This window comes from Cibotium barometz, chromosome 63 (genome assembly GCF_041138505.1).
Source record: "Cibotium barometz isolate CiBa-2024 chromosome 63, ASM4113850v1, whole genome shotgun sequence".
NCBI lineage: Eukaryota > Viridiplantae > Streptophyta > Polypodiopsida > Cyatheales > Cibotiaceae > Cibotium > Cibotium barometz.
Window position 1 is genome coordinate 10,930,463 of NC_141108.1, and position 13,543 is coordinate 10,944,005.

Sequence of the window (13,543 nt, forward strand, 5' to 3'; positions counted from 1 at the left end):
TCCAATTTCAAGGGCAACCTCAAACTTTCATTTGAAGCGCTCAAGTTAAACCTCCATATCTATGTGAAGAGATTGGAAGGGCATATTACTATTTTTTTTTAAAAAACTTAGCCTCTTTTTTTTAAGGGAGAACTTTTTGTGTAGGATAACATTCTAAGGAAGGGTACCACGACTTTCAAATTCTAACATTAGGTGGGTGATCCCCCTCGTCCAAGCGTGCACGCCCATCCGATGCCCGCAAGGATAAGCGTATCACAACCTTCAAATTCTAACTGTAGGTGGGTGATCCTGACAAGGGTCTTTAAGACACCGTGGGAGATAGTGTTGAGGGTGGGCACTGGGTGATCCCCCTCGTCCAAGCATGCCTACCCATCCGATGGCCGCAAGGATCTTATCCTGTAAAGAACCTTAAGTGTCACGTATGGGTGACCTAGTATTATTGTCGTAATTAATGTTCTTCTTTACATTGATGGGTGGCTGCCCAAGTACATTACTACTATTAAAGTCCTTTACCTATAATGAGGAAGGCTGTCCTTTACCAATGATAAAGGGGGAGAAATACCAGCATGAAGCCATGATTTAAAAATACACTCATTGTTCCCAAGATGAATGTTTTTATTCCTTTTAAAGTTTGTATTGCTGCCCACATGGTTTGGCAGCAAAGTTAGTGAAAGCCAGGGCAAGGGAAGGAGAAATTGTGCAGGCTTTCTGAGTGGGTTGGGTTGTCTTTTCCTGTTGGTGTTGGATTGAGTTCTGAGAGTTTTAGCAGCCATGCTTTGTACTGTGTAGTGTTTGAGCAAAGCAGCACAGAAAAGCACTGGCATTATAATGATGAAAGCTCACCTTGCCCTGAGATCATTGGCTATGGAACCTGGAACTCACATTCTCTGCAGTTTTGGCAGCTATGGCCAAGAGCCCTCTCATTTCTGGGCAAAACCCAAATAGCAGAAAGCGCCTGCATCTCCATGCACTTGCCAGCTTTTGTGGGCGATCCACAAGCAGAAAACGCAAAAAGCAAAAAAAAACACGTCTCCTTCACCTTTTCACCTCCCAGGTTTCATGGTGCTTGTGTCAAGACGTGTTTATCATCGCTTGACCTTGCATTTAATGACAGTTACACTTTGCTTCTGTTCTGTGTTTGTTGTTGGCCCATCACGTCCCTTCCTTCCACCGAAAGAAAGAACATCCTTCTTTCCTTCTGTTGAAGCTTTGCTTTCGCCATAGCCATAGCTTCGCTATTACACAAGCTTTTGTTTGCTTCCATCGCCATCGCCATCGCCATTGCTTCTGTCTGCCACCATCGCCATAGCTTTCAAGAGTCCTAGCTTCTCTCGAATCCTCTGCTGCCCCCACAGCCAAAGCTTCAAAGGTTTAGCTTCGTTGTTACATCTCCGTTGCTGCCGTTATCATTGGCAATTCTGTTTTACCAAGCTTCTTCCGCCATAGCTATTGCTTGTTAACCTGTGATGCGCTTCATGTGCTCCCAATTTTGCCTCTTGCTGGCCTTGGCACGCTTTGGGCTTCCAAGGTCACCACAGCCACAGCTTTGTTTCGCGCCATGAGTCCTCATAATTCAAATTTTCCTGGCATGCACAGGCCAGGCCCTCATAACTCCTGTGCTTGTGAAGACGTTTCATCTCCTGCATGACCATAACTGAACCCTTGAAATTGCGTGCCGGATCAGCGGGATTGTGCTGGTAGCTTCTTTTTATGCTTCTGTGCAGGCTTAACTCCATGGCGATTGCAGAAGAGATTGCATCCGCAGGCAGAAATCATCTGCAAGAGGAGAAGGAGCTTCAAGGCAGATTTCCTTCTTCTTCCCCTTCGCTGGAGAACATGGAAACCCTAACCCTCAGGTTGCACCCCTCTGCTGAAGCTTCTATTGATGAGGCTTCTATGGAGCCATTCCATATAGCATTGCTGCATCATACCCCCCCCTCTGATGAAGCTTCCGTGGTACCAACTCTGCATCCCCATAGCTCAAAACTGCACAATCATAGCTCTCTCTGTGATGAAGCTTCCATGGCATCAATCATCTCAGCATTGACACTACAAAGCCCCTCTGATGAAGATTCCATGACACTATTTGCTTCATCTGAGTATTTCGGCCTCACCATCGCTCTCTGTGCACTTGGCCCGCTGCGAAACCCCTGCCTCAAAACCTTAACTTTGAACTCTGGGTTTTTTGCGGCCACCACTCTAAGCAGGGTTATGCAAGGCGCCATCTCCCGATTAGAGATTCTGGCGCAGAAGTCGACGGCTCTTGAAGCCAGGTCGAAGCAGGAAATGGAGGCTGCGGAGAATTTTGCAGCAGAGCGCTCTGGATTTCTGCAACACATTGAAGAACTGCAGGGCGAGCTCCTCGAGCTCAGAAAACAGCGAGCAGAAGACGGCAAGGCAAACGAGAGAGTGATGTCAATCTTTGCCAGCAGAGAGCAAGCTTGGAAAGCAGAGAAGAGAAAGCTGAGTAACGAGCAGCGGAAGCTATGGCAGGAGCTGCAGAGATCTTTCGTTCTGCAAGAAGGCCTCCGGCAGAAAATCGAGCGCCAGAGAAGCATCCAGCAGCAGGCCTGTCCAGAATGCGAACAGAGAGAGGGTCTCCGTGTTGAGCTCAAAGAACGCCTAAGTGAACAGGAGTTTCTCATTATGGCGACCATGGAAGAAGCTCAAGCTGAGCAACAGGAGAAGAGTGCCCTTGCAGAGAAACTAGCCTCTGTTGAATCTTCTCTCTTTCAGCTGCAGGACAAGCTTTCAAAGGAAGCAGAAACCCGCTCCCTTGAGCTCACCAAGCATGAAGAAACCCTAGAACATCTTGAAACTCGTCTCAGAGCAGTGGAGATGGAGAAATCTCAGGCCTTGCAAGACCTTGAATCTGCTCAAACCAGTCTTGCTGCCCTCACTCATGAGAAGAATTGCCACGAAGAGCTTTTTGCTCAAATGTCTTCAGAGATCTCCTGGCTGCAGAGATCTGCACAGGAGAAAGAAGACATCATATCTGCCATGCTCAAGAAGGCTAATGCTGACACAGAAGACCGCCATGAGCTCGAGAAGGACCTTGCCATCATCAAGGCCAAGCATGACCATGCTGAAAGAGAGAAGGAGAAGTGGAGGCAGCTTGCAGAAGAGAATTCTCAATCCTGCTCGAGAACAGAGATTTTCAAGCCACGGAACAGCTTTGGAAGTGCAGCAGATTCCGGTGGGTTTGACATGATCGGAGAGTTGCAGAAGCTGCATGATGTTGAGATCAGGAGCTTGCAGTCTGCATTTGAGGAGCATGTGAAGCTGCTTCAGAAGAGGCTCAGTCTGTACCAGGAGAGGGTGGCTGATCTTGAAGAGGACATCTTGGTGCATATGGCGAATAGTAAGCGCATGATTAGTTTCGAGGAACATGACAGCTTCAATCATGGAGAGCTCACGGATAACAAAGGTATGATTTTTCTCAAGGAGTCCATGGAAGCTGAACTCGCCACCAAACAGTTTCAGCTTTCAGTGGCAAAGACTTTGCTAAAGCAGTACATGGACTCAGAGGCTCACAGAGAGCAAGAAATTGAGAAGTGGAAGAAGCTCTATCTAGCATCCAAAGCCACCATTGGGATGCTCCACACAGAGAAAGAACATGCAGGTGCTGTGTTTCTACTAAGCGAGATGAAATGACCTGTTTTTTTTGAATCTCAACTTGATTGTGTTGCTTGAACTGTCATTGGCACCCTCTGTGTGTTCATAAGGTTTGAAAAGCATGGAAGTTTGGTAATGTGATATTGGTTTTTTATTGCAAGGGGGGCTCGTCCATGACACTTGATGAACTTACATCTTTCTTCCCTGTGATACACAGGCACCACACCCAAGAGTCCCCGATTGCAGGACTGGTTGGAGCTCGAGAAGGTTCGGTATGCATCCAAGTTGGAGCAGAGACATTGGCAGGAGATTGATGCCTTTGAAAGGCAGATGAAAGCAAGAGATGAAAGAATGGAGGCTTTCCGGTGGCAGCTGCTAAACATGGAAGATGAAGCCCAAAGAAGGGTTTGCGAAATCGAGGCTCTCAACAAAAGTCTGGCAACAGCTAATGATGATAAAATGAGACTAGAGGAGCTCCTCAAACAAAAGGAGGAGGAGCTCCCAGCTTACAAAGAGAAGGTGTTAGTGAGCTGTACTGGATGTGCATCTGAGGAAAGACATGAGAGAGAGATTCATAATTTGCAGGAGAAGGTTTCAACTCTTCAAAATTTGCTCACAGAGAAGGAGATGGAATATGCGCTGACTCTGACCAAGGTATCTGTAGAGGCTGAATCTGAATTACAAGATAGGGAATGCAAGCTGGCTGTTGTGGAGGCCCAGCTAGTTCAGGCACACATCATTTGTGATCGAGAGAGGAAAGAAAAGGCGAAGCTACTGATGGAGTTTTTGAAGGAAAAATCTGCTCTAGAACACTTACTTGAGATTAACACATGGGATGAAACCAAGCAAGGAATTCAGGATGTTTCTTACGAAGCATGTCTGGCCTGGCAGAGGCTGTCCACAAGAATTTCTGAAGCCCAGACACACGTCTTACAGAGAGAGAAGATAGATGAGGAGCATGTGAAAGAGCTTGTGGAGCAGTCTGTCCAGTATTCTAACTGTGGTTCTAAGGTGGCTAAACCCTGTGAAGATAAAGAAACATGTGGAAATAAAGACATTCCAGGGGAGTCAGTGGAGACCTTGGCTGATATCAATGATGGTTCAACTGTAGATAAGTTCATTTTCATCGTCCAACCTGATGGGTTGGTTTGAAACTGTGAATCCTTACAGGCTGTTTGGAATATTGATGTGCAGTATAACTTACCAGAGCCAGGTCTGATGATGATATGAAGGATTATACAATATTCTTAACAAGGTGGTTCTCTTGGATCCATGTTTTTTTTTGGTGGATTCATGGCTTGCTTGACAAGTCAATTTGACATGGCCTTTCCATGAGTATTTGTGTGATTACCAGATGAAGTAAGAGGCATGGTGTTGTGGCTACCATGACATTTTGGGACTGCTTAACAGAGCAAAGCCGCCCCAAGTTTTCACTATGCCATGTGACAGTAATAGCCACAAGCTTTTTATTGATGCTGGTCTATTGAAAATATCTGACTGCAAAGGTGTATTACTAACATGAAGGTGACTCTACAAAGCGAATGCACATAAAACTTGCAGTTGATAATATACTTGGGGACAAACCCGAGCTTTTTGTTGGTATACAATCTCTGAGCAATGCTGAGCTCAGCTACTGTAAATGAAGATTATTTCTATGGGAAGACTACTTCTTTATATACCTGTGGGCATGTCAACCAAACATCATGCTATTGGTTGGACTGTTGAGTAAGGGTGCATGAATTACATAGGGTTTTGGTTTAGGAAGGTTCAAGACTGTCTTTGCATCAAGTTAATGGAAAAACAGATTCTGCTAACTTATCCAAATTGAGTGTATCATCCCTGTCATGGAAGAATCTGCCAATCAAATTTTAACAGGTTAACTGCTTCATAAAACTCTGCCTGCTGACATGATGAAATCTGTGTTTCCTCCAAAAAGCCTGCTGATGTGGGGTTCCATCCTTCCATGACAGCCCAGAATGGCTATCGGTCGGGCTATTCTGCAGGGGGGCTCCCAGCTACCGCCAGTTGCCTCAACCTGCAGAATGTCCCTCCCGAGTGCTATTCTGTACCTTGTTATTGTTCTTAGCTGACAGGAACTTCTCAGCCATACAATATGGGAATGCAGTAGATCTATACATGTCAATGGTCATCTCAGCACAGTTGTTTCCTTCCAACTAAGTTGTTGGAAGACAGTTTGTCCACCTCAAGAGTATATTCAAGCAGCTCTGAGTCTCTGACCTGTCAGGAACTGATTGGATGTCTGGCTAATGAGGGTTGGGCAATGCATGGTAACCCTGTCAATCAGAAATTCTTGCATTTGCATACAAAATGGGCAGCTTAAGAGAGTATTTTTTCAGCAGTAAAGGGTGGAGGGTTTTCATGAGTTCTTCCCCTCCTTGACCACTCCATTGAAGATGATTTGTATCAAGCCTTTTGCTTTACATGAATTGTTTTTTCTCACAGGGGTTGAAAAGGAAATCATAATTTTGAACAAGAATTTTTTCATTATTGGTACTCTGACCAGAATATATCTGAAATTCCTCATTATTGGTACTCTGACTAGAATATATCTGAAATTCCCCAGAACACTGCTCTGCATCTATAGATCTAACATACTATTAACTCTTAAATCTAGATCAAGATTTGTAACATACACTAACTGTACAGCAATAGACTTAGAAGTTTTAATTTTTGAGGGGGTTGGGCATAAGTTATGATGAGTTTTTGAATTTGCAACACCGCTCCATTCAAGTGGGTACTTCAGCACGGCTTGACAGAAGGCGCAAGGGACAAGAATCGTAGTTGAAGGGCCTTAAAAGCATTTGTTCCGAGTCTTTCAATGCTTTGTAGTACTAAGTCCAACTATGTGGTCACTCTGTGGATGGTTGAAGAGCTTGTCATTTCATCAATCACATCAAATATAAAGTCAAAACATTACAATATTAACTCAATCCAATAATATCTCAAATCAAGCCATCATTTCACTTATTTCATCATCTAGCCAAACCATCATATTGTCAAGTCCACTATCAAGTTAAGTCATTACCATTAGAGGCAACAACTCCTCACATACTCTGAATATTTATGTTCAAAAACTAAATCTAAATATAAGAGTGGCATGAAAGAAACTAACATGGATTTGTGAGAGAAGAACTATAAATACCATTGCGGTGTTTGCTCCTCTACAAAAGAGTCTTTTTGGGCCACATGTGGATTTTGATGCATCCTAATATCCCCATGTAATCGCGCCTACTTATTTATTTGTATGTTTAAGGTTGTCTGGTGTAGGGCACTCTTAAGCACAATAGTTAATATCACTCAAAGCGTGATAACACTTCACTTAATTTTATTTTATGCAAAACCGCACTAAGCGCTTCATATAAAAAGATATGGGATGATCGAGCTTACGACATATGTAATGCCAGTCACTATGAGCTACAAAGCTTGGATCTAGATAGAGCTTGAGAACCAATTTTGGACCCCGAATTGTTAATGGGGGGATCAGCCATTGTAAAAAAAGAGCTCATGTATATAAGCGACTTAATGAAATATGAAAAGGAAACAATCCCATCCCAGTATCACAATTGAGTCTTCTTCTTCTTCCCTCTCGCTCTCTTGTGGCTATGGTGGTGAGCTTGTGTGTTGATGCATGCTTGCTTGCTTGATTGTGAGTGTGTGCTTGTAGGTGGTGCTCCTTCTCATCTTCTCTTCCTCTGCTCTCTCTCTCTCCCCCTTCTTGCACATATGAAGGCATTGAGATAGGAGTTGAGCTTTCCATAGCTCCTCCTCTCATTACTCTCTACTAATGAAAGACTAATCAGTCAATTCCTAGAGGGACTTAAAGATGTAGCCTTGCATAATTCCCTATATGCTCTTGGGCTCACCTCCTTTGAGCAATGTTGTTGCAGAAGCGCCATGGACTTTGAAGACAATTTCAAGGAAACTCATTCCCGAGAATTGCATGAGGGCACTTCTGAAGCTTCCTTCAAAACCACAAGTACAAAATCTGAAGGGAAAGGGAAAGAATCCACTTTAGGACAACATGTGGAGAAGCTAGCAGCTGTATTAATGCAACAAATGACCCAACAATGGAGAATAGGTCAAGGCCGTAACCAAGTTGGGTAACCTCATCTTTATCCCAAGAGAGAACTAGTGTGGTGTCCGATTTGCCAAGCAAACTACACTAGTACAGAGTGTTCACATTTGAGACCCAGACTGACTCTCTACTATGCTTACTGCCAAACAATGGGGTAATCATGAAACATCAAACTACTACAACCAAAGGGCTGCTCAAGCCAGGCTTCTACAGAGCAGGCCTTACCGGTTAATCTAAGGCAATTGCTGGCTTTGTCAGCACCAGCACATCACAATGCACCTCAACCTGGCCATGAAGTGGCCCAACAAGGAATCCTCAGGGTACCCGAAGTACCCTTGCCACCTCCAGTCCTTCCACCACAACCTCTGTTACCTCAAGTGACCCCCCTCCCCCCCCCCGTTTACTAGTTGAACTTGATAGAATTTATTTATTTATTTTGCAGAAAGGAGACTTCTATTAAGTATGAAAAAAATTACAAAATGGAGATTTCACACCAAGCAAGGTGGAGATCTCAACCAATCAGGAGCCCTATGCTGCCAATAGGGTCCCGAATGAGAGGATGTGAAAAAGATACCAATGTCCCACTCTCTCATAAACTGGTCGTGCTTCCTCTCCTCCGCAACCCTCGAAGATCCCTGGATTATGGCCCAGGTAGCCATAATGGTGTGAATAATATCACTCCAAATCCTACAAAGACACTGAGAAACAAGAACGGGAGTACTCTCAACGGCCTCACACTACATCTAGCCTTCCAGATATTCCAGGCTGAGATGCTAGCAATAATCTCCCAAGAGCTGTCTAACCTCTGTGCTGCTCTGCAGGGACAAAGTGTGAAAGTGACAAATCCTGAAGATAACATTGCGGAGCAACTCCTTGCTAACCATAATGGCCAAGCTCCTGTCTCAATACCCTTGAATCTCAGTTGAGGCCCAAACTGTGTCAACCAAATGATAGAACCAAAAGAAATGATAGCATCCCTCTTAATCCTACCAAAGAAGTGTGCAATCACAGACCAAACCCTCTGTGCTTCCCTGCATTCCCATAAACAATGGTAAACTGACTCCGAAACTCCTGCACATCTAGGGCATGCTGGGCAAGCACCAGTAACAAACCTCCTCTGATTGGTGGCCAAACCACCATGAAGAGAAACCCAGATAAAGGAGGAAATTTGTGGCTTCCTATAAGAATGCCACAATCTCCACCAAAATACCCTCTGAATGTCAGTCGAAATGCCGTAAGATTCCCAATGGGGTCTAAGAGTAGGGACACTCTAAATGTGTCCCAAGATAAGATGTCTGGCATTCCGCACTGTATAACTGAAAAAAGGCATACTTTTCAAAGGGTTACAAGCATCCTTCCACTCCCACTCACCGAGGTCCCAATGCAAATGTCTGATAGGGCAGCCACCATACAACCAAAGGCTAACACTCTCTGTGATCATCCCTTGGGGGGGGTCAACAAAGACGTGCTTCCCTAACCTGCCAACAACTCTGATTGGATGAATCTAGGGACCCTCAATAAGGTCCTGCATGTCACATCTCTCTAGCTGCCATCCATCTTGTACAGAAAAAAAGACCAATACATCATCCTCCCTAGGCAAGGGGAGAGCCATAACCTGAAGAGGAACACCTATTCCAAAAAAAACCCCAAACCAAGAATGATGACAGCCTTCCAAGAAAGATCCAGTAATCCAGTGGTTGGGAATGGCTGCATCAATCTGTGCAATCCTCCGGCTAGAGCCTCTCAAATGCTACGTGAAATCCAATCTCTGCACCTCGGTGAGGCTCTGAAGCCTCTTCCAAGCTAGCACTGTGGGGCATAGGGTCTCCCAGCCAGCCCAAAGAATATGCATAGCTGCCCCAAGAGGCCTACCATGCGCATCTAAGATCAAATCATTCCACAAAATGGGCTGCCGGTTAGCTTCCTCCCACTAAACGCGGGGGGATGTGTACCAAAAAACTCCTCAGGCAGTCCCAGGCCCGTAAATAAAGCATGAGCTGAGAGTCCATTCACCTCCGCGAACAGGGACACACTTCGTGATCTAGTGCATGAGAAAGTCCTTCCACGGCTCAGTGCCTGGAAGAAAGCCCCTAACAACAAGCTTACAAAGCAAAGCCTTACATTGCACCTCAGGGTCAATGATATTCAATCCCCCTTCTTGCTTAGGTTTCCCAAGCAACTCTGGCCCTGGTGTGTGCATTTCCATCAAGCCCTGACCAAAGAAAGTTTCGAATAAGACGATGAAGCTGGCCAATGCAACCCTTATGAAAAATCCAGCACAAAGCAATAAACCAAGTCGTGGGCTAGCAACTATAGCCCTGGTGTGTGCATTTCCATCAAGCATTTCCATCAAGCCCTGACAAAAGAAAGTTCCGAATAAGGCGATGAAGCTGGCCAATGCAACCCTTATGAAGCTGGCCAATGCAACCCTTATGAAAAATCCAGCACAAAGCAATAAACCAAGTCGTAAGCTAGCAAAACTTGGTTAACCACCAAAGCTCTAAAGGCCAAGTCAAGCTTCCTCCTACTCCAGTGATGATGAAGTTTGCTTTTAATGCTTAAGAGCACTGGAGCAAACTGTTGTGCAAGGGAGATGTCAATGCCCACCTGACAACCAAGGTACTTGGATTGATAGAAATTTTTTAAGAAGGGGATGGCGAGTACTCTAATGAGTACCCCCATCTTAACTCCCTTATTCACAGGTTGTGGGATAGACCATATGTACAAGGATTTACCATAAAAAATGGTGTACTTGTAAAAGGAAATGAAGCTAAACCAAGCACCAGCATGAGCATGCAAGATGGCTTCATTCACACAATGACTCTTAATGCAGTCTCGCGAAAGCAAAGCAGGAGGAGAGCCGCTATCCATGTTGCTGCGCTTAAGAATCTACCTTGCACAAGTCGACAACCCCAGGATAAGTAAGGATCTCATCTTCTAAGGAAGTTCCTAAGAAAGCACGAAACAACTGGGCGCACATGAAGAAAAAAGGCCACAAAGATCAGTAAGGGAGATAGCCGTGCTACTATAAAAAGTGGATCCAATCAGGGGACAACTACAAATGTGTCAACTTCCTCATTTGATGAAAAAAAGATACTGTCATCTGCCCCTCAAACAAGGGAGCAAATAGACCCCAATCAACTACCCACCCCCATAAATCTTGAGTCATTACATGATGGAGGGTGAACACATGTACCCCGTATACCAGCCACCACAACACTGTGAGCGCAAGACTTGAACAGTATGTTTAAACGACCACCTATGCAATGCTATCACTACGTTGGACCTCACCAAATAGCTGAATGTCTAGTCAAGAAGGGGATGGCAAGTACTCCAATGAGTACCCCCATCTTAACTCCCTTATTCACACGTTGTGGGATAGACCACATGCACAAGGATTTACCTAAAAAACATTGTACTTGTAAAAGAAAATGAAGCTAAGAAAATGAAGCTAAACCAAGTACCAGCATGAGCATGCAAGATGGCTTCATTCACACACAGTGACTCTTAATGCAATCTCGCGGAAAGCAAAGCAGGAGGAGAGACGCTGCTCATGTTGTTACACTGAAGAATCTACCTCGCAGAATTCGGCAACCCCAGGATAAGTAAGGATCTCATCTTCTAAGGAAGTTCCTAAGAAAGCACGAACAACTCGGCGCACATGAAGGAAAAAGGCCACAAAGATCAGTAAGGGAGATAGCCGTGCTACTATAAAAAGTGGATCCAATGAGGGGACAACTACAAATGTGTCAACTTCCTCATTTGATGAAGAAAAGATACTATCATTTGCCCCTCAAACAAGGGAGCAAATAGACCCCAATCATCTACCCACCCCCACAAATCTTGAGTCATTACATGATGGAGGGTGAACACATGTACCCTGTATACCAAGCAGCCACAACACTGCGAGGGCAAGACTTGAACAGTATGTTTAAACGACCACCTATGCAATGCTATCACTACGTTGGACCTCACCAAATAGCTGAATGTCCAGTCAAGAAGGGGATGGAAAGTACTCCAATGAGTACCCCCATCTTAACTCCCTTATTCACAGGTTGTAGGATAAACCACATGTACAAGGATTTACCATACAAAATGGTGTACTTGTAAAAGAAAATGAAGCTTAACCAAGTACCAGCATGAGCATGCAAGATGGCTTCATTCACACACAATGACTCTTAATTGCAGTCTTGCGAAAGCAAAGCAGGAGCATGCAAGATGGCTTCATTCACACACAGTGACTCTTAATTGCAGTCTCGCGAAAGCAAAGCAGGAGGAGAGACGTTGCTCATGTTGGTGCGCTGAAGAATCTTCCTCGGATCTCATCTTCTAAGGAAGTTCCTAAGAAAGCACGAATAACTAGGCGCACATGAAGGAAAAAGGCCAAAAAGATCAGTAATAAGGGAGATAGCCGTGCTACTATAAAAAGTGGATCCAATGAGGGGACAACTACAAATGTGTCAACTTCGTCATTTGATGAAGAAAAGATACTGTCATCTGCCCCTCAAACAAGGGAGAAAATAGATCCCAATCATCTACCCACCCCCACAAATCTTGAGCCATAACACATGATGGAGGGTGAACACATGTACCCCGTATACCAGGCAACCATAACACTGTGAGGGCAAGACTTGAATAGTATGTTTAAACGACCACCTATGCAATGCTATCACTACGTTGGACCTCACCAAATAGCTGAATGTCTAGTCAAGAAGGGGATGGCGAGTACTCCAATGAGTACCCCCATCTTAACTCCCTTATTCACAGCTTGTGGGATAGACCACATGTACAAGGATTTACTATAAAAAATGGTGTACTTGTAAAAGGAAATGAAGCTAAGCCAAGTACCAGCATGAGCATGCAAGATGGCTTCATTCACACAGAGTGACTCTTAATGCAATCTCGTAAAAGCAAAGCAGGAGGAGAGACGCTGCTCATGTTGCTGCACTGAAGAATCTACCTCGCGCAGAAGTCGGCAACCCCAGGATAAATAATGATCTCATCATCTAAGGAAGTTCCTAAGAAAGCACGAACAACTGGGTACACATAAAGGAAAAAGGCCACAAAGATCAGTAAGGGAGATAGCCGTGCTACTATAAAAAGTGGATCCAATGCGGGGACAACTACAAATGTGTCAACTTCCTCATTTGATGAAGAAAAGATACTGTCATCTGCCCCTCAAACAAGGGAGAAAAAAGACCCCAATTATCTACCCACCCCCACAAATCTTGAGTAATTACATGATGGAAGCTCGTATACCAACAAGCAACCACAACACTGTGAGGGCAAGACTTCAACAGTATGTTTAAACGACCACCTATCCAGTGCTATCACTACGTTGGACCTCACCAAATAGCTGAATGTCCAATCAAGAAGGGCATGGTGAGTACTCCAATGAGTACCCCCATCTTAACTCCCTTATTCACAGGTTGTAGGATAGACCACATGTACAGGATTTACCATAAAAAATGGTGTAATTGTAAAAGGAATTGAAGCTAAACCAAGCACCAGCATGAGCATGCAAGATGGCTTCATTCACACACAGTGACTCTTAATGCAGTCTCGCCCCCATGAAAGCAAAGTAGGAGGAGAGACGCTGCTCATGTTGCTGCGCTGAAGAATCTACCTTGCAGAAGTCAGCAACCCTAGGATAAGTAAGGATCTCATCTTCTAAGAAAGTTCCTAAGAAAGCACGAACAACTGGGCGCACATAAAGGAAAAAGGCCACAAAGATCAGTAAGGGAGATAGCCATGCTACTATAAAAAGTGGATCCAATGAGGGGACAACTACAAATGTGTCAACTTACTCATTTGATGAAGAAAAGATACTGT

At 44.5% G+C, this 13,543-nt stretch overlaps 1 protein-coding gene across 1 annotated transcript; it reads left to right on the top strand.

The window, feature by feature from the left end:
• Positions 1–303: 303 nt before the first annotated feature.
• LOC147603673 (uncharacterized) lies at positions 304–5,429 on the top strand. Its single transcript, XM_086796161.1, has 2 exons — positions 304–3,622; positions 3,833–5,429. The coding sequence occupies exons 1-2, from the start codon at positions 1,711–1,713 to the stop codon at positions 4,765–4,767; spliced, it is 2,847 nt and encodes a 948-aa protein (XP_086652287.1). The 5' UTR covers positions 304–1,710; the 3' UTR covers positions 4,768–5,429.
• The last annotated feature ends 8,114 nt before the right edge of the window (positions 5,430–13,543 follow it).

What these genes read in the sequence shown, in the direction of transcription:
- LOC147603673 (XM_086796161.1), top strand. Translation starts at nt 1,711, where the DNA reads ATGCTTCTGTGCAGGCTTAACTCCATGGCGATTGCAGAAGAGATTGCA. An exon ending in CACAGAGAAAGAACATGCAG is followed by an intron (nt 3,623 to 3,832) that starts GTGCTGTGTTTC and finishes TGTGATACACAG; the next exon opens with GCACCACACCCAAGAGTCCC.